This window comes from Ursus arctos, unplaced genomic scaffold (assembly GCF_023065955.2).
Source record: "Ursus arctos isolate Adak ecotype North America unplaced genomic scaffold, UrsArc2.0 scaffold_32, whole genome shotgun sequence".
In the NCBI taxonomy this organism is placed as follows: Eukaryota; Metazoa; Chordata; class Mammalia; order Carnivora; family Ursidae; genus Ursus; species Ursus arctos.
Window position 1 is genome coordinate 8,883,904 of NW_026623008.1, and position 20,331 is coordinate 8,904,234.

Below are 20,331 nucleotides of genomic sequence, written 5' to 3' on the forward strand. Positions count from 1 at the left end.
ACATTTTCTATTCTTTTTTCTCTTTAACACATTTCTTTTTAGTTTCTAAGAGCGTTTCCGATTTTTGTTAAATTTTATTTCTTTAGTAACTAAGGCGTCGTTCCATCGGTTACAAAAATGATAACAGCAACTAATGTCAGTAGAGCCTTTGATACGTGCCAGGCTCTGCTCGTAGGAGAATCTTACGTGTACTCGTCTGTTTCCTCCTTGTGGCAGCACTGTGAGTGCATGCTGTGGGGCACAGAGACACCAAGTAACTTGCCCAAGATCCAGCATCTTCGAGGTGCTGGAATCAGAAGCCAGGCCACCTTCTTCTAGAGCACGTGCTCTCAACCACTTACCCCTGTGCTGTGTACTGGCCTCTGGTAATTTATAGATATGGGGTTGCTCTGATTTCCTTTCCTTTATAGCTTTAGCAATGTAGTGTTCAGGGGGCTGTTATTTTAACAGTTGAATATTACACACATGCCCTTCTCATTGCTCTTTGTTCTCAAGGAATTCCTGATTGGTTGAGAAGACAAGTGTGTACAGAGTAAGACATTTGGGAACAGTCACAAAGCAGCACACGAGTACCTACAAAACTGCACAGTGAAGGGTACATACTTCCCTACCGAGTGACATCTAGGATTTGGACCCTGTCTTTTCCTGTCCTCTCTTCTCCTCCGACAGATGTGATAGTAGAGGAGGGATGGCTCCTGGAGGCATTTTGAGCCAGATCACGAAGGGCGATGAACTTGAGTGGAAGGTGTGCCAGGGGGCTTCGTTCTAAATTGCCTGGAAGTAGAATTCCTATCATTATGCTAGTTTTTTTCTTCTCGTTTAAGTCTAAGAGTAAGTACATTTGGGAGCAGGGTTCTCTTGGGCTGTCCAGTAGGTCCCTGCAAACATTGCCTCTGAGCTGCTCGAGTAGCTGCGCAAACTGGCTGAACCGATCGCCTTTAAATTTTCCCGCAGGCCAGCTGAAAAAGGCGGCGAGTTGGTTGTTTAAGAATGCCGAACCCCTGAAGTCTCTTTCCCTGCCCGAGCGCGGCCGCGAGAGCCAGGGGCCCGTGGCGGCGCGGCTGATCTCTGGCGTGGAGGTGAAAGCCGAGAGCGTGTGCATCTGCTTCATCGACGACTGCATGGACTGTGACGTCCCCCTGGCCGAGCTCACCTTTTCCCGTGAGTGTGCTCCTGACGTTCAGATTCGTCCTGAAGATTTGCAGTGATGGCCGAGTTACTTGGGGCCCGTCCTTTTTTTTTTTTTTTTTTTTTTGGTGATATTCACGCTCCCCACTTAGTAGTATGGGTGAAATTGAGATAATGGTTTTACATCTGTTTTTCATTATTTGTATTTTAAAGAAATGTGCCTTTATTTGCCATATGTGGCCTTCAGCCTCTAGTTTGGGAATAATAGACGTTGTCATTGATGAAATTTCTGTTGTATTAACAGCTCTACCTGAATAATTCCTCATGTCTCCATTTTGTTTATCTTTTTATGTATCTAAAGACTGCAGGGAGTCCTGTTATTAGAGGTATTTAAAGATAAGCTCTGCACACAGAGTCTTACTAGAATGTTCACCTCCCAGTGTCCTCCGTAGGGCCCTGAGAGCTGTCCTTCAGTAGCAGGGGACGAGGGAACGAGGACCTCCCCCTCAACCGTGTCATCGCAGGCACAGTTAGATGGGGCTTTTGTGGAGAGTACATGAGAAACTCACCACTGGGTTTACTTTCAATTTTCTGCTGTTTTGACCTTGCCAGCCTCTTTTTCCTTCAAGGAAAATTCCGTCCCGGGGATTGAGTTGGCGTTTTTGTGCATGGGAAAGGCTTCCTTTTCCCTGTGCTTCAAGGCCCCACGGGGGCCACGTGATTGAGAGTAACAGCTGGAATTTTGACTGAGTATCCTTTCTGCAGGGAATAATTACTTGTTATTTTTCTATGGTAATCTTAAAATTTTGAGCTAATGTTTGTCAGGACATAACTGCTCTTACCAGTCTGACTTCCGATTTTCAGATAGTCAGGGTGAAATATGTTTTTTATGTTCCTGCAGACTTCAGATACACAGAGACACCTGGGTGCCGGGGCTGGGCTGGGACAGGAAGGAGGCAGAGGAGGCCTTTGCCTCAGGCATGACATTGAAGGGGTGCCAAGAAACTCGGGAATTAAGACAAATAACATTTTAACACAGTGTTTAAAAAAAAAAATCAGAATTCATGCAGAAAACCATGGTGAACAAAATATCAAGATTTTGCATGCTTTCCTATGAGGTCATCAGTATCAGCTATGTTTAACATCCGTCTCTTCACTGAGACTTAATCCGAGAAAGAAAGTTCTGGTTGTTTTTGCCCCACTGCTGCTGTAAGGTGTGCTTTTTTTGCAGGTCTGACTTTTCTGCAGCAGGCAAGAGCTAGCCCTGAAGGGTACGCCCACTTCACCCTCTCCGGGGATTATTACAACCGTGCTCTGTCAGGTCAGTACCTAAGCATATGTGGTCGTGGGGTTGAAGAACCACCCTTCAGTGTTTGCCTGGGCCTATTGCTGCATAAAGTTGGCATGAGGGAAAGGGGGTGGGGCCGGGCAGGGAAAGGTGAAACAAAAGTGACTGCCTAGGCACAAAAGATACGGATTTTTCTTTTTTCTAACATATCTAATATGTTGCAATTGACTTCTTTAAAAAGAAGTTTTCCTAGTTAATTCTTTTTGATGCTGGAGTTTGGCTCATTCTAGAACATGGAATTGCTCAGGAGCAAGGGATCATTTGGCCCCGGAAGAAGCTAAATCTCAAAGGAGATTTCTGCCATAAGCATTTTAAACTTCAAGCATCCTTCCTCCTTGCTGGACCCGTCTCATTAGAGGCATCCTGAGTCAGTGGCCATGTATAACCTGCCGTGCCCTGCTCCCTCAGGCAAAACGCAGTTGATCAGAACCTGGATAATACTGCAAAGCTTTCTCAGGTTTCTTTCCTTCCACTGAAAAGATCAAGGTAAGGGCCCCCCCGCACAGACATTCAAGTAGCGTGATAAACCAGGGCTGAGCAGTTTGAGTGTAAAGTTCTTTGCCTTAAGAGAGTTCTTAGTAGGTGTGGGCAAAATAGAGCTGCACAGCCTAAGGCTTAGGCCTCGGAGCGACTGCTCCCTTTGATTTCAGTGCAGAACGAAGCGTTATTAATTGTGCTGCTGCTGCTGATGGTTCTAGAGTACGTGTCGCATTTACTTTTGTATGTTAGTTAGCATCTTTCTCTCCGTGTTCTGGATTCATTTTCTAAGAGTGGTAGCACTCTGATTTCCTAACTGTTCAGCACGTTTAACTTCAGAATACTGAGCCAAGTCTTACGAGTTGAGAGAGACTCTTGGCATATGGAAGCCATTTTTCTGAGAATCACGTATTTTCCCAGGGCAGATCTTGCTTACTTTTAAAGTTGTGTGAACACATTGAGGTCACTAAGCACCAAATGGTGCGAGGAGACGAATGTACCTTCTTGATGCTACATATTGGATTGGATTTCTGTTGGTCAATCACCTGATCTGCGGCTGATGGAGTATAGTTAGAAAACTGTTAAAAATGTGTGAGGAGACGAATGTACCTTCTTGATGCTACATATTGGATTGGATTTCTGTTGGTCAATCACCTGATCTGCGGCTGATGGAGTATAGTTAGAAAACTGTTAAAAATGTGCGAGGAGACGAATGTACCTTCTTGATGCTACATATTGGATTGGATTTCTGTTGGTCAATCACCTGATCTGCGGCTGATGGAGTATAGTTAGAAAACCGTTTGAGTCTTTAAAACCACAGGGAGGTACCATTTTTCTTACCCAGCAGACTGGCAAAAATGAAGTGTGACCCTACTGTGAGCCACAGAGCTCTAACTTGCCATTAGAATTGTAATTTGGTGCAACGACTTTGGAAAACAATCTTACGTGTAGCAAGGTTGAGTATAAGCATTATACTTCTTCTAGGTCTGTACCCCAGAGGAGCTGTGGCCCATGCGAGCTCAGAAACCAGTTCGAGACCACTTGTGGTGGTGTTCCTCCTCGTAGCTGTAAAACTGTGGCCTCCAGGGAATGTTCCACAAAAGTAGAATGAATACATAGACTGTGGTGTATTCCTAAGTGGATTACATTCATTGGGGAAAATAAATTTGCTGCAGCTACATGGCAGCGATGGGAGTGAATCTCAGAGACATGCTGTTGGGCAAAAATAGAAACTTGCAGAAGGACGCGTATGGCTGGATTCCATTTATGTAAAGATCCCCAGTAGGACAAACTCACCAGTATGTTCTGAAGAAATGCATGTGTATGTGCTAAAACAATAAGGAAGAGCAAGGAAATGATTAAAGCTCCAAACTAATGTTTACTTGGAGTCGGGTGGGAGAGGGCTGGTGGGAAGGGGGGCTGACTCGAGAGAGTGGCACTCAGGGGCTTCAAAGGGACTTATACTTTTCTGTTTCTTAAGCTGAATAGTGGCTACATGAGTGCTTGTAGTAATTTTATTCTTTAAACCATACGTAGAAGTTGTTTTGTTTTCATACCTTTAGTACATATGACATTTTAAGATTAGAAATTTGAAAAACTTCAGTTAATTATGCTATACCTATTTATTCCAGCAGTGGATTCTTGATGTAAGCAGGAGACTCAAACTTAAGGGTTTTTTTCAGCCACCGGTAGTACTTTTCCATCCTGAGTCTGAGACTCCTTTTTCCATCTTGAGTAGATCAAGAGCAGGTGCTGCCTACTCTTTAAGAGAGAAGGCACATATACTCTTGCCCTTCCTCCCACCTCTGGACGGCCATGCGGGGCGCATATCTGTGCTTCCGCTCATGTCCTCTAGACAGCACAGACATCTGTAGGGTGACCTGGAGCTGAAGATGGTGCTTTCACTGTGAAATCACATTGGAAATAGAAAACTGTTAAGCTATAGTTTGTCCTTGCTGAGCGTTTGTGAATAGTGTTCCCCTATAAACTCTTGATATCTGCTTAACAGATGTCTTATTTCCTGTGTTCTTTTAGGCTGGGAGCCATTTATTGAACCATGGCCATGCTCTGTATCCTGGCAACAACAGGCAGCGAGTCGTCTCCATCCTCCTCGACTGAAGCTGGAAGCCAAGGCCAAACCCCGTTTGGATATCAACATCACCTCTGTGCTAATTGGTGAGTGGAAAGTTGTCTCTAGAAGATTGGTACCTTTCTGTGCATAAGTCCCTTGTTTAGGAGACTGTTAATCCTGGTTTAGCAAATACCTAGGCCCACACTGGACATCACTTATTCACCATGGCTGCCTTCCTGATGAACTTTAACCTAGCCTCATGGTTCTTTTCAGCCCTTTGTGCCAGAGTTGGCATCGCATATTAATGCTATCAGTGATCAAGCAAGAGCTCAGACTGTTTGGGAAACATAACTCTCTCTCTGTTTGGGATGAACTCTCTCCCTGATGGTGCTTGGTCACAGGTTTTTTTTTTTAAATGTCCTAGGAGTGAGTTTAGATTCACTACTTTTAGGCTACTCACGCAGAATAGTTCTTAAAAGGTATAGTTTTGACCTTGTCTTTATAGTAGGATAAGTTGCCTGTCCTATGTCCCGTCAAGTTATCATGTTGACCTGACTCTGAAAATCACTGGGTTGAAGGGTTGCCAAGCTAATAACGCGCGTTCTGAACGTTTCTTTGAAAACATTGAAATATCCGTTCTCTGGTTCAATGTAGTGAGTCGGAAGCACTCTGTGCTTACATTTATGTCATGTAGGAGAAAAGTCACGCTATTGTACAACCAGGTATGACCTACCTTTGCTATGAAAACCCACACTCACCGTTTGGATTATTGATCTGTGTGATGTGACTTTTGGTAATACTGTAGTTATCTGAGTGATAACACTACCGCACATCTGTGAACTTTCTTAGGTGTGTGCGACTGAGGCTTATAGGATATCCATTGGCTTATTCCATGTCAGTTTAAGATGAAGAAAACGTATAGTGAAACGAGACCATAAGTTTATTGATCCCCAAATTTTAAAAACCACTGTTTTACATTGTCAGATTTCATTCATTAAATTTGCCTGGATAATTGCTCTCACGATCCTTCTATATTGTATTATTTTGATCCTCTGTCATTTCTTACATAATGTGTTCATCTGGAAGTTTAGATAAAGTTTAGGATGGTGTTTTAGGAAGCTACGATAAACAAGAACTTACTTCGAACAAAAGAATTTTATTGATATTTCTGATGAGCATCTGTCAATTTAAAAATGTCTTGCAAAAGGCATTCTTGTCTCTGGTAAAGCTCTTGTTTTTTTCACCTCCAATTCCTTATTCCTAATACTGTGTTGAAACCCCGAAATATGACTGTGATCTCTTAGCATTTAAATAAATCTTATATATAGCCAACTATTGGAACTGAAAACCAGAAACCAATAATTTTTGTTCTAAAAAAGATCACACCTTAATTAGTAGAAAAGGTCTTTATCCAGGGGTGGGGCATCATAATTATTTTGTTAACCTGCCCTTCCCATAGTATTTCTCCTCTCAAAACAGTAAAACTACTCCTGGAGAATTGTCAGCTAGATTTCAGCCTCCTGAGATTGGTGTTTTTTTTGGTTTGTTTTGTCTTGTTTTGTTTTTTGTTTTTTAACAGCCTCCTCACTGATTTTTCTGTCTTGAAACCCTGTCCCTTCGCATGGCATAGCATACTCTTACAAACTAACTCTCTTTTCTAGACTGCTTTGCTATGTCCCTACCCCAGTATGTTGAGCCAGAGTCACACCAAAGTATTCAGTGTTTCCTAAAAGTACTATGTACTTTCATGTCTTTAAAATCGTTGCATTTGCTGTTCTCTTGGCCTGGAATGTCCCCGCACCCCTAGTCCCATTGGTAGGTAAACTCCTGACCTCTAACCTCTGCTCATTCCTCACGACCCAGAGCAAAGGGCTCCACATCTCTGAAGTTTCCTGTGGATCTTGGTGTGTACTCTCCCACTCTGCCAAAGCAGAATAAACCTTCCCCTGTTCAGTGTTCCTGTAGAATTTTATTTATGTCTTTGTTTTAGCTCCTTCCACATAATGGTTTTGTGGTGTTGGTTGTTTAGCTAACATTGATTTCTTCCAGTGGAGCATGAGTTCTCCAGGGGACAGGCTTTCTGAGAACCCAGCATAGAGCCTAGCACGCAGTTAAACATTCAGCAAAAGCTTGTTTTGCTGAATAGAAATTATTTGACTTGAACCCTCAACCTTTTCTATTTCCGTACTTAATATCTTTGGGGAATTCTTTCTAGACCAGTATGTAAGTACCAAGGAATCGTGGATGGCGGATTACTGTAAACAGGATAAGGAAATAGATTCGACCACATCAGAAGACTGGATGGGCTCTTCAGTGGATCCTCCATGCTTCGGACAAAGTAAGATTCTCCTCTACAAATGTCTGAGTAAATCACTGTTGGCCAATACAGCAATGTGTCATTGAGAAATCCAAATAGAATCATCATTTTCTGTGAAAAACCTACAGGAAATTCTGACTATCTTCTATAGTTCTGTTTTAATCTTTGCAGGAGACATTTTTCTGGCACAAAATCCTGAACTTTTAGTATGGGCTCTAATTCCACCTTTGTGGGAGAGAAAAGATCTGCGATATACAATTTTCTAAATTCTGGTAACATCACATATGCGCTGGTGTGCCTGAAACACATCAGGATCAGCCACTGGTCAGTGTGTTTAACTTGGCAAAACTTTTCAGTTGATTGGGACTTTTCGACTGGATTTTAAAAACTATCTTTTCAGTTTTCTAAATCTAGAGGTACAGAGTTTGGATATATTCTTGAAGGGAGGGCAGGCAGGATCCCATATGGAAGAAATTGGTAAAAGGAGGGCTCCGTATTGTTCGTAAAGTAGAAAAGAATTGAATACCCAGTCTTTTGAAGAATGAGCAGTCCGTTTGTTCTCTGTTAACGATGTTTTCTCTCCTTATTTGATGCCTCACCATGGAGCTCTGACTTCCTTAGAGCTGGGGAGGTTGTGGCGGCCAACCGCGTGGCCCTTAGTTGTTCCACAAGCCATTGTCCTCCAAATCCGACTCAGCCCCAACTCTTTCAGTGTGGTTTCTTTGGGGAGTCCTGGCTGGACTTCACATAGCTCATGAATGCTTAAATATTCCATCTGGTCTGCAAACATGTCACGGGAAGATGGATTTTCTTAGTTTGTGAAGTATTTGAACTGGTTCGTCTCTCCTCAGGGTGTAGAAGTGGACTCTCTATGTGCCTTGCACTTCTGGAAGGAGGGACAAGGAAATGTCAGCTGTGTTTGCTCTCTGTATCCCAGGTTGTTGCTTCTCAGTCTCCAGGTCCTTGCTTAGGAGCCAGGGCTGCTCAGATATCATCAGCTTCAATCCGGGCTCCTCCTGTAACCTTCCCAATTTGTGTGTTAAAGGAGTGTAACAGTCTACCCAGAAGACTCTAAATAATCTTTGTAATATGTAGTGTGTCCTGGAGAGTATGTTTCGGCAGTTATTATTCATACAAGGGGATCTTAAATCCAGACTCAGTGTAAACATGAGGAAGGCCTAATCTTCAGGATTCCGATGAAGGATTTTCTTTTGTCTCCACCCCTCCATCTTTTTAAAAAAACACTTTCTCCTCTTTCTTTGTATTAATAAGCTGCCTTTATCTGTGTTAAATGCTGGTGTGAAATTAAAGCTGGATTTTTATTTACTTATAGATTTTTATGGTTCCTTAGGCTTGCAAAAGTCAATCTTTCAAATTAGACAATAAGTGAATATAGCTGCATTTCCAGACCTCTTTTCCTATTGGAAGTTCTGGGCAGTACCACGCATGGCAGATGGGATTGTATCCTTTTAACAGGTCTGCTAAATTAATTGTGGGGAATTTGTCTTGAAAGTCAGTAGACTTGAACCTTGTTGAACCGATCACGTCTTTCAGGTCCTCCTTTTCATGAACATTTAATTACACCCCCCCCCCAAATTTGTGCATTTAATTCAGGCCAGCTTCAAAATGAGACTTCGAAATAGAGATTCTTAAAATAAGTTCAGCCTAAGGGAGCTGCTGATTTCTCACTGTTTCTTTAGCGGGGGGAAGAAAACAGTGGCCTCATTTTTGACCTCATTGTTGGCTTCGTTCAGTAAGGGCTACGATTCTGCAGGTCGACCTGGATGGCATGGCCCCTTATGGAGTTTGTTAGTTTGGTATTCAAAGGACATTTGATGGAAATACCAAATGTAAACGTTAGAAACGTCCGTGTTTAATTTATAATGTAAGTAATACGATGAGGTAACTCCTTAGTGGAGACAGTTTACACTTGGAACGCAGATTGACTCTTTCCCTTGAAATTTCGGGACCCCCGGCACTGCCTTTCCAAATTGGAATGGAGCAACCGCCACCCTAGTCTGTGCTGGTCGGTCTTGGTCACTTTTCCGTGCCATTCAAGAGCGTACACACTTTAAGTGAAAAAGCCTCAGAAGACTTGTCATTCTGTTGAAGAGAACGTTGACGATGTTTTCTTTCCCCGGTTGAGAGAAACAGGAGCACGCTACTGTGACACATCCCGCACAGTAAAAGCTAGCCTAAAAATGTCTCGCTCGCTTTGTCACATGCGTTCTTAGCTCTTAGCAGGCACAGAGGGGAGCGATCCTGGAGCTGCATGATGCTTGCTATGTTTGTAATGTACTCTCTCTGTGCTTACGTTTGGAGGTGAGTCTTCTTATTCACTGTATTTATTCTTACCCTCTAATTTTGTCTCTCCTGTCTACCAGGCCTCCCCCTTGTCTACCTTAGAACTAGGAGTACAGCCAGTCTGACTAACCTAGAGCACCAGATCTATGCTAGAGGTACAGTATAGCCAAGCGAGGGCTTGTTTTATTTTCCTGTTTGAAGAACTGCCTTGCACATCAATTTTCTGTGAATGGGAGCTGAATGGGACATCGCAGGTTTGAGCACTAAGAGCACTTCCAGCTGATGAATGCAGTGACACCTGAGGTCGGGAGCAGGCCGAGGTGCTGCGTCTTCCGTCCGCCCTCAGCCCTAACCCTGGGTGGACGGGACATCGGCTCCACGGGGTGTGTGCGGAAGTACCCAGCGTGGGAGGCGATGTGTCATTTTGAAAAGCGAGAAAACGGAGCAAAGCCGTCCTCCTCCATCAGACAGTGCTGCAGATCTTTGTGTATAGAGCCCGCAGTGGACCCTTATTCTTATGGCAATGTAAGGGGCTTCAGGGAGTAGACACTACCATGATCAGGAATCGAGCTAAGAAGAAATTTCCCAGGAAATATTTGCTTAGACACCAACCTTGATTTCTTTAGCTATAAATTGAAGTGCTTCAGAGATAGAAAAGAAAATGTGCCTTATTTCTGTCTCTGACCCTTGAAGTGCATATGATAGAAAACACCGTAAACCTCCAGGAATGGGAATCCCACGATGTTCATTCCTTCAGCTGTTTGGAGGAGTGTGATTTAATCAGCATGATTTATGTCTGTCCTTGGCTAACACCAGGTCCTGCCAGGGTCGTGATATATTTTGTAAAAAAGACCGTGTGAGCTTCCTCTACCAGGAGTTCAGACCAGGGATGTTGATGCATGGGGGCAGTACAGGGGTTTTTCCTGCAGGGTTTTACCGAGATGGAGGTGTAGGGGAGGGTTCACAGAGGAAGCCCACGACTGAATCTTCACTTATTAACGGATTTAGACACTCAGCTTTTCTACATCTGTTATTTAATCTTTCAGGCTAAGCAGCCTGGGCGCCTTACTGATGAGGGAGACGAAATAATTTGCCTTCACGCACATGACCAGCTGGTAGCAGGCCTGGGACTTGAATCTATTTCTTATGATTTACAAACCAGCTCCTTTCCGATAGACTGGACGCTTCTATGGCGTGAAAACGCACACTGTTTCTAAGGGCCACATTGCTCTGTGAAACAAGTCCAGCAGACTAGAAGTTTCCTCAGCCCTGTAAAGCCCACGCTGGACGCGAGGAGCCTTAGGTTCTCTCGGCCTATGAAGGAATGAGGTCTGATCCCTAGAGGCAGATTCTCTGGGACCACCAGGGAATACTGCTGTCTTAGTTGGACTTGGGAACGTTGTCCTCTGGTGCTGTGCCAAAGACAAGTACACAGTTGATTTGGACCCTAGTGTGGGAGGTGTCGGATTTGTCCTCTGGTGTGGGGTTTGTGTTTGTGAGCACTCCGTGTTCGTTACTCTCCGCGAAGCGGGTGTGTGTAGTCAACACAGGAAGCCTGGGGACCTAAGCAGTGTGCCTACCCTGACTGCTTCATTCCAGAGCAGCGTACCTGTGACTGTCTTTATATGGAATTCTAGCACTTTCTTCCGTATTACAGGGTGATCAAAGCCATTTGCCACCTGTTCTTTTTTAATCTAATTTGCAAATGGAAACTTACAGTCTGGCTCCCAGTGGGATATGAAAGCACATCTGGCTTCTTTTCCTCCCGGGTCCTTTATCTGCTGTAATAAAGCAGCTCTCTCCTGCACTCCTGGAGAGGGAGGTGCCTTTCAAGGTGGCACAGTAAGTGCTGTTTACCCGGCAGACTGCTCTTAAATCTTTTACTCCCCCTCTGCTCCTGTCACCAGCCTCACAGCTACTCCTTAATTTTGTACTTGATGTCATTTTTTTTTTTTTTAAAGCCAACCTTGCAAACGAAGTGAGGTCATTGGCATGAGAAATGGGTGTATTCTCACTAGGAGATATTCTAAGAGATTATCATCGGAAGGATGTGGGGTGTCTGTAAAGACGAACCACAGAATTGCAGGGACACACTGTAGACTCTTGGTTTATTCATCGGGTTACTGTTTCTCAGACTCCCTTGAGCCATTGTCCTTACCCAAACAGAACCTGCCTTAGCTTCCACTGCTTGTTTTTGCAGCATTGATAGTACTCACTTCTGAAAACTTTAGAGGACACAAAGAAGAAGGAAAGAAAGTGGTTACTTTGTAAAAGGCAGTGGCAGCTATTGACTTTATGACCCTGGCCCAGGCCTCACTCTGGTGGTGGGAGGAGGCAGGCTCTGTTGGCAAGTGTACCTTCTTGTTTTCCTGGCAGGAAATATGTGGACCGCGAAGGTGCACTTAATTTTGCTCCGGGTTTGCAGTGGACAGGTGCGGTCACCTCGAGGTGTCATTTTCCACCGCTGCAGACCATTTGGGTCCTGGTCTTTCACAGGCCGTCTTTGTGCTTGAAACCTGGATGGGCAGGAAGATCGGGCCACGCCGTCCTTTGGCGGAGAGCCCATGAGGGGTGAGCACGTGGCTGCCTACTCTGTTTCCTGCCGCCCCCTCCTGCTTTCTCTTAAGTACGACCCACGACCCACCGACCAGTGGCGGAGGCGCAGGCCCCTGGGAAGAGGAGCCAGGCCTCTTCCCTCAGCACTCCGGTCCAGGCCAGAGCAGCGGTGCCGCCAGAAGGATCTCAGGGCAGCCTGGGTGCTGGCAAGCCATTTCTGGCCACATGGACTCTCACTTCTCTGTTTTCTTAGAGTGTTTATAGTCAGGTCTCTGGAATTTGGGTTCTTACGGTTTTGGACGGATCAGTATTTCTTTCCAGTTTCCCTGCTTAGAAGCTATTTTGTGAAGAGAAACCATACTTGATGCTCCTTGTGTAGTCTCCTTTTTTTTTTTTTTTTAAAGATTTTATTTATTTATTCGACAGAGATAGAGACAGCCAGTGAGAGAGGGAACACAAGCAGGGGGAGTGGGAGAGGAAGAAGCAGGCTCATAGCAGAGGAGCCTGATGTGGGACTCGATCCCATAACGCCGGGATCACGCCCTGAGCCGAAGGCAGACGCTTAACCGCTGTGCCACCCAGGCGCCCCCCTTGTGTAGTCTCCTTAGTGCCTACCTAATAGCAGATGGTGCTGGCATCCATGGAAAAAAATGAGCTAAAAATTTCATTTAACAATTTTGGGATAGCATATTTCTGACCTTCCAGGGAGGGGGAAAAACTGTTAGTTTAAGAGAATAGAAAAGAATGTTTTTATTTTGTTAAAGTATGTGTAGTATGACTGAAGTATAGCTTTTATAGAAAGGGAATCGTTTTGGACAAAGTTGGAATAAGTATGTGCCGTCTCTTGCTACAGTTTGGGTCGTTCACTGAGAATATATTCCTTGGGACTCGTGGAGGTCCATTTCTCTCTCTGGATTCCAGCGCAGTTAGGGCCCGGTGCCTTCTCCTGAGTGAAGGCCCACAAGAGCTGTGGGAGGACTGGGGGCTGGGAGTGGTCCCAATCACAGCCAGTCGTTGGGGGGACTGTCACCACATAGCAGGCAGCAGAGGACGCGGAGATCCCCTGTGTCCCATCGACACACCTATGGTGGCTCCATGTCTGCGGCCGCCACCATCAGCTCCTTTGCATGAGAGACGGGGCACCGGGGAGGGTCTCTGCTGCACAGACTGAGGCCTGTGCTAACCGCCTTCCTCTGTTTGCCCATAGCAGAGGTGAAGACCCCCAAGCGCCGGCAGCCGTTTGTCCCTTTTGCTCTGAGGAACCACACAGGCTGCACTCTGTGGTTTGCCACCCTGACCACCACGCCCACCAGGTAAGGCCCACCGAGTGTGCCCCGCTGAGCCGTCTCTGCCACCAGAGGCTCCTGAGTACCAGCCCAGCAGTGCGAGGTGTGGGCCCTTTCTGGAAGCTCTTAGGATTGTATTTGAATCGATAACTCGCTGTCTTGCTGAGATGTATGACGGAGGGGGAACCTGTAGCTGGAGAAGTAGGTCCCGAGGCTGAAATATCTGAATAATGACCCCGACCCGGGTACACATTATGTTTAAGGTAAGAGTCAAGCAAATTAAGGATGCGAGTAGGAAGGGGGGAAGGAAAAGCCATCCCATCTTTTCTCCTCAGTCCCCTACCCTTTTAAAAGAAGCTAAATGGGGTGATTAAACCAAACAGCCTGCATTTTTCTTCCACGATGGCTTTGAAAACACCTCCCATTTTACCCTCACCAAGAATTATCTTCCAAACCTAAAACAGTCACCCCAGATGGAAGTGGGTGAAAGTTGGAGAACAAAGGAGAGTTTACCTGGGCCCAGTAAGGATGTTCTCTACCAGCTTCCTGCCTGTGTAGACCTTGGCTCTACCCTCCAAATACATGCTGATCTTTCCTGTTTAGGGAATGAGGTGTGTGAAGTAAATAACAGAATTGGCCAATTCGAAGCCACCTTTCTCCTGCCATCACTAAGTAGGGTAATGCTCCCAAGGAGATGTTTTTTAAAAGCGGTTTAGGTCTGTTACATTCCAGATAGTCACTTAAAAACTACTTCTGCAACTCATGACTGAGTTCACACGTCCCACTATGTCCTGGGGTCTATCGCTGGAGGGACGTGGCGGTGCAGTGATCGCTTTCAGCTGTTTCTAAAGCTTTGCCGACGCTGGGTCACAAAGATAACTGCAGTTCCTGACCTTTTAGGTCATCCTGGTAGCCATGCTCTCTGGGCTGCCTCTGTGGCTCAAGTTCCAGGCGGGTTTCTGCCCCCAGCACCGAGCTCTGGGTGAGAGGGAGTTGAGAGAGAGAGACGGACGAGCTGGTATTGTCTGATTTGGTTCCAGGGCTGCGCTGTCGCACAGTGGGAGTCCAGGGCTCGTTCCAGAAGGGAATGGCACATTTCTTGATGACGCTCACAATGTCAGTGAATGGCGGGAAGTCCTCACGGGTGAAGAGATTCCCTTTGAATTTGAAGCAAGAGGAAAGCTTAGACACAGGTAAAGCATGGTTCATTCTTTTCCTCCCCCCAGAATATACTGTATAAATCTCTGCATTACAAAAGATGGTCCCTAGTGTTCTGCCTTTTCACTTGTCTTTATTAATGATTTAATGTCTCATTTTTAAAAGGTGTTTCGAAAACCAGTGTTTCCTTTTGCTGTCTTGGAAACACACTTCTTTCCCTTAATTATCCCTTTATTTGACGTGAGAGGTGATGGCCGGCGTGTTGTGCATAATTTGTCGAGGCATAGGCAGATGACAGCACTCAAGTTCATTGTCTCCGAGCCTGGTGTTCACGATGCAGTGGTGACTGGGTTTCCTGGGTGTTTTTACTTTTTTTAAATTGTAGTTTGGTTGACACACAGCGTTACATTAGTTTCAGGTGTACAACATAGCAATTGACAACTCTACACTGTCCTGTGCTCGCCACAAGTGTGACTGCCATCTGTCACCATGTGCAACTATTACAGTGCCACCGACTGTATTCCCTGGGCTCTACCTTTTCTCCTCGTGACTTGTTCATCCCATAACTGGAATGACGTGCTGTTCTTAAAAGGTTATCAGAGCATGTTGATGTTGGTTTTAAGATACGTGTGTGCCACATGGCACTTTCAGCGAGCAGGTGGTTTCAGGAAGCAGGGCCAGGAGTGATAAGAAATTCTGATTCTAAGGAGGATAACAGTGACTCATCGAGGGAGACCGTTGGCCCGTGCACTGTTGAGACAGCCAGCCAAAGGATTGGAATAAACATGAAAGAAGGTTCTGTCTGGTTACTGGGAGGGAGGTCATAAAATGTCCTTTTATTTGCAAACATGTTTAAGGGGAAGGGCTACCCAGTGGATAGTGAGTAGGTTAAGATTTTAGCATTTGAGCCTCATATCCATTGTCAAACCGAGCTGAGATTGAAGAACCTGGCCTCAGCCTTCTGTGCTCTTATGCTTCCATGGTGCTTCGAGTCTTTCTGTGCAGACCTGCTCCCGAGTGAAACAGTCTTCCTCGTGCACGGCCTGTACAAGCACACGTTATTCTCTCGCGGCCTGCATTCCGCACTTGTGCTGCCCCCACCACCGCCCCGTGATTGCACGGGGAAAATCGAGTTTACAAAATCACTGTGCCAGGCACATGTACCTGGAAGCCGTGGTAGAATTTCCAGGGACGAGTGGTGAGCGTGTTCCTGTTCCACAAAGTTCCTGGAGAAGCTAATTATAGAACTGCTGGCTGTATTCCTTCATCAGCCCTGCCTCCGTTGTGTCAGAAGGGGTCTGACCTCTCTGTCATTTCCGTTTTAGCGTACATGTCTAGTAACCCATTTCACGTCCCACTGTTCTGCTTGAATTCATCAAAATAAATGCCTCTTCTGGCTTTTCCCTCTTTGGCACACTGTACCCCACTCCCTGCCTCCCTCCCCCTTTCCTGTCAGCCTCAAATCCAGTTCCCCGCTTCAGGCTTCTGGCTTGAATTAGGCAAAATCTAAAATAGAATTAAATGTGCAATTTCCTCCTGTTCCTCCTGTTCTGCCCACTGCCTTCTGCTCCAGTTTCAGCCGCACACTTCAGCCCTGAAACTCCGAGGGCTCCGTCTCTCATAACCTGGCTGTAGTCTTGTACGACCCAAGCCAAACAGCTGAATGTGGTTCTGAGAGAAGTAGGATCTTCAGCAAGGGAACCAAGAAGAAAATGTCATTTTATGCATTTCCGAGAGTATGGTTTTATGATGGAATCGCTGGTACAACAGTTTTACTAGCCCACTGGAATGGTTCTAGCTGACGTCATGACTTTATAGAGGTGGGAGGTGGGTGGGGGAGGGCCTGGGCTTGTGCACAGGGTTTGCAAAGTTTGTACAAAGGGAGGGTAAATGCCACTCTTGCTCCGGCTTTACACATCTCGCACGTTTATTTTAAGTATAACACCCAGTTAAAATATTCTCCTGATTTTTCTTGCATTAGGTAATCACCAAAAGGCTTAGCCAACTGGGTTTTTATGTCGTTATATAGTAAATCAGATTTGACTCTTTGCTTCTACTTTCTTTCCCTTTTTAAGATCGTGCTTAACGTCCTTTCCCATGTTCTGCCTGATAGACACACCCACGACCTCCGGATTCATCAGCTGCAAGTGCGAGTGAATGGCTGGGAGCAAGTGAGCCCGGTGTCTGTGGACAAAGTTGGGACATTTTTCCGCTATGCAGCACCGGATAAGAATTCATCTTCCTCTACGGTGTGTGGCTGTTGAATGGGGGTTTAGGGGCACGATCGTGCCCCGGTCAATGCCCTTACAGCCAGATAGTCAGACACTTAAGCCTTATAACCTTGCTCTAGTGAAATTTTCTTGTTCCTCATTTCTCCTAGCTCTAGGAAGACCACAGAAGATTATTTGGGGTCAGTCATAGGCATTCGTAGTCGATATGTAGATAAGCCACCAATGGTTAATTTTGGTAGAAAAACAAGATCTAAACTTAGCATTAATACATACTACCTCACCTGCACAGACCCATTTCCTGTTCATTTGGCCAAATGTATATTGGCTCTGTTTCCACATATTGTTATGCTTCCTTTTTATAGGATCTTCTTTACATTTCTTGTAATGCTGTTCCTCAATCCTTCTAGGTCTGTGTCTCCAAATTCTCCTTTCTGGCGTAAAGACCGATGTCCACTGTTACTCATTTTCTGATCACACATCCTTTCACACATCCTCACCCTAACGTTACCCCAGCTTGCAGTGTTAGGGATTGGAAGGCCAGCCTGGGGAGTGACGCAGGTGGCCTCCCTGTCTGGAACGTGCAAGTGGAGGCTGGCATCCTGACTGATGTAGCCGCCATGGGTACTCTTGCCCAGCACTCAGTCATACTTTGTAGCATAACTGCCTTCCTTTCTGGGGAGCCAGTGATGAGTAGGAAAGTGCAGATTTGCAAAGACATCCTAGCTTTCCTTTTGCTCCCTTTATTCATGAAAAATATTCTCAGAGAACACTGTTCTTTCTACTTCTTCTCATGTGCCCCAAGTTTCTTAGAAAAGGAAACTTTCTGGATTACATTCCTGCCTAAATTTACATCTAGTCATGAAAGGACTAATTCCCCCAGAGATACCTTTCTGTTGTATTGATGTGATCTGGAGAAATTCTGTGTATGTGGAATGGTTGAAAAATAAATATTACTTTTCCCATATTCTCTAAGATAAGATGTTTTCTCTTCATGGCAGACCATACTTTACAAAGATTATTTCTAAATCCCACCCTTTCAAGCAAATTACATTGTCGTTGAATTTAATGATGCCTGTAATCTTAGGTCTGTGCTGACTCTCTGACTTCTGGACTCTTTCTTAGATTGGCAGCCCAAGCAGCAGAATGAATATTATTCATCCCCAGGTTTACGTGAGTATGGTCTTCCCGTGCCACTGAGTATATATACTGCATTTGAACCACACGTAGACGTCCTTGTGATCACAGAGCTTTATGACCTCTATGTGACTGGAATTAATCTTTGTCCTTTCCTGTTAACGATTACCTTCCTTTTAGGAACTTTCAAGGAAATGTTTTCACTAAGTTGGTATGTAAGACCGAGTGTTACGGGGAGGAGGAGAAAATGCAAATGTTGTGGTCCAAGGTTCCCTTCTCCTCTTCCCCCCCCCTTTTTTTTAAGAGAGAGAGAGAGCATGCGTGTGTGGGTGGAGTGGAGAGGGGCAGAGGGAGAGGGAGAGAGAGAATCTTAAGTAGGCTCCACGCCCAGCACAGAGCCCAACACAGGGCTCCATCGCACAACCCTGAGATCATGACCTGAGCCAAAACCAAGAGTTGGACGCTCAACTGACTGAGCCACTTTCTCTTTCCAAGTTAAAATATAAATTAACACTGTATGGCTGGCTATATGCATTCCCTAGGTTTGGTCCCAAGGTCATAAAAGTAAGTAAGAATGGAAAATAGTAAGATTTTTTTTTTTTCCATTTGGCTTTTGAAACATCATCAGAAGATGATATTAAAAAACCGTCTTCAGGTTTTCGCTTATAATTTCTTCTCTCTGACGGTACTAAGTTTTGAAATGTGAGATTTTAGGTAAGCTTGGAGGCAGCACCATCAAAATTTAAAACCATCGTTCTTGGGCGTTGGCTCTGTCAGGGCTTTACTTGGGCTAGGTCAGTGGGGGCTTTGGTGGTGTTTGTGCCCTGGGTCATGTCCCTCTAAAAACCCTCCAGAAAATGACAGTTTGTCTTTTCATTGGGACTTCCTGAAAGTCTTGGTTCAAAACATGCAAGTCTTCATTTTGCCGTGCCTTAGGTTGGTTTCCACATACTGTTTAATAAAAAATTTAGTAGTATGAAAAGCTTGGATGCGGTGTCATTTGTTTCTCCAGTAAGAATAGCATTGTCAGTATGTTCTGGACACTCATTCAAAGAATGATAGTTGCAGAAACCTTCTCTTTGGTGTACCTGATGTGGGGTTCGATACTTAAAAAAAAACTCCCCGGCACTTGGTAGTAGAATAAAACGTGTGTTGAATGTGTGAACGAACGTGTGGAAGCAGAAAGTAGTGGCTGCAGCCCAAGACCGAGATAAATTATTTCCCTCCACTCCGTTGAGTTTTGGAGCCTCCGCGTCCGTTTGTGAAAGAGCGATTACTTGAACAGAGCTGAAAAAGTTGCGGAGAAAGGGAAGTTTGATTTTAAAGTCCTTTGAAAAACAAATACTGCTTTTTCTACAGGCACGTCAACGAGTTGCTATGGGCCTGGAGAGTAATTTTTACGACATTTAGGGGGGAAAAGTAATTATTGTTCCTGTGAAAGGCATACCAGTACAGACAACTCTTTCTTACACATTCTCTGGGTTTTACAAAGACAAGTTCTAACCTCAGAAGACTGCCTTCTGTTTTTCTGTGTGTGTTGGGCCGTATCCAGCCCATTGTTAGTGTTCAAGGAGTGTTTCTCACTTTAATGGTAATCTGGGAGAAAAATACCACGGAAGGTGAATCATTTCATGTTTTGCAGAGTCTTACCCAGTGTTTCTGAAGGTCTGGTTGCTCTGGATGATCTCTATCCCCCCCCAGTGGAGTTGAAAACAAGCCTCATTCAAGTTTCCATATAAGGGCTGATGTGTAGGAACCCAAGGGCATTGTAAATGAAGGGTAATTTCGAGCAGACAGTTTCTTATCAAATTGCAGGAAGTTTGGAAGATTTAATAGGTTATTATGGGTCTTAGTTTCTTTATAATGTGTCTAGAGGCCTAGGACTGATTTTTCTTTGTGACACATTTTGTGATATCGTGTCTGAGTAGAGTATCTGTCTTTCTAGAAATGTTTAGAATTGGCTATTTTAACAGTGTCTATCTATAGGATATTCACTCCTATTAATGATGAGTGATTTTAGGGCTTAATGACTAATTTCACTGCAGTGTTATAGTAATAATGAGATGCTTTTGATTTAGGCATTCTGGTTGTTGGTGGTGTGTTTTGTGTGTTTTTTCAAGAGCCCAGCTATGGTACTTTTATTCCCATCTTTCTCGCAGTTCTCTTCACTCCCACCTGTCCGGGTGGTCTTTGCTGTGACAATGGAAGGCAGTGCTCGGAAAGTAATCACCGTCCGGTCTGCCCTCATTGTGAAGAACAGGCTTGAGACACCAATGGAACTGAGACTGGATAGCCCATCAGCTCCAGACAGTGAGTTTTGC

General features: G+C 44.8%; 1 protein-coding gene across 5 annotated transcripts in view; it reads left to right on the plus strand.

The window, feature by feature from the left end:
- The window catches only part of VPS13D (vacuolar protein sorting 13 homolog D), a 253,616-nt gene that overhangs the window by 81,280 nt on the left and 152,005 nt on the right, over positions 1-20,331 (plus strand). For 3 of the 5 annotated variants that reach the window (XR_007190630.2, XR_008956806.1, XM_026519809.4), the window contains 10 exons: positions 955-1,161; positions 2,360-2,449; positions 4,988-5,128; positions 7,240-7,362; positions 9,726-9,800; positions 13,412-13,514; positions 14,528-14,680; positions 16,759-16,894; positions 17,999-18,046; positions 20,170-20,320. Coding sequence is in view for 1 of the 5 variants with exons in the window: in XM_026519809.4 (XP_026375594.1) it covers positions 955-1,161; positions 2,360-2,449; positions 4,988-5,128; positions 7,240-7,362; positions 9,726-9,800; positions 13,412-13,514; positions 14,528-14,680; positions 16,759-16,894; positions 17,999-18,046; positions 20,170-20,320 (1,227 nt within the window). In the remaining 4 variants the exon portion in view is untranslated. Of the gene's footprint in view, positions 1-954; positions 1,162-2,359; positions 2,450-4,987; positions 5,129-7,239; positions 7,363-9,725; positions 9,801-13,408; positions 13,515-14,527; positions 14,681-16,758; positions 16,895-17,998; positions 18,047-20,169; positions 20,321-20,331 lie in introns of all 5 variants that reach the window. The other 2 variants (XR_007190631.2, XR_007190632.2) reach the window with 2 other exon arrangements.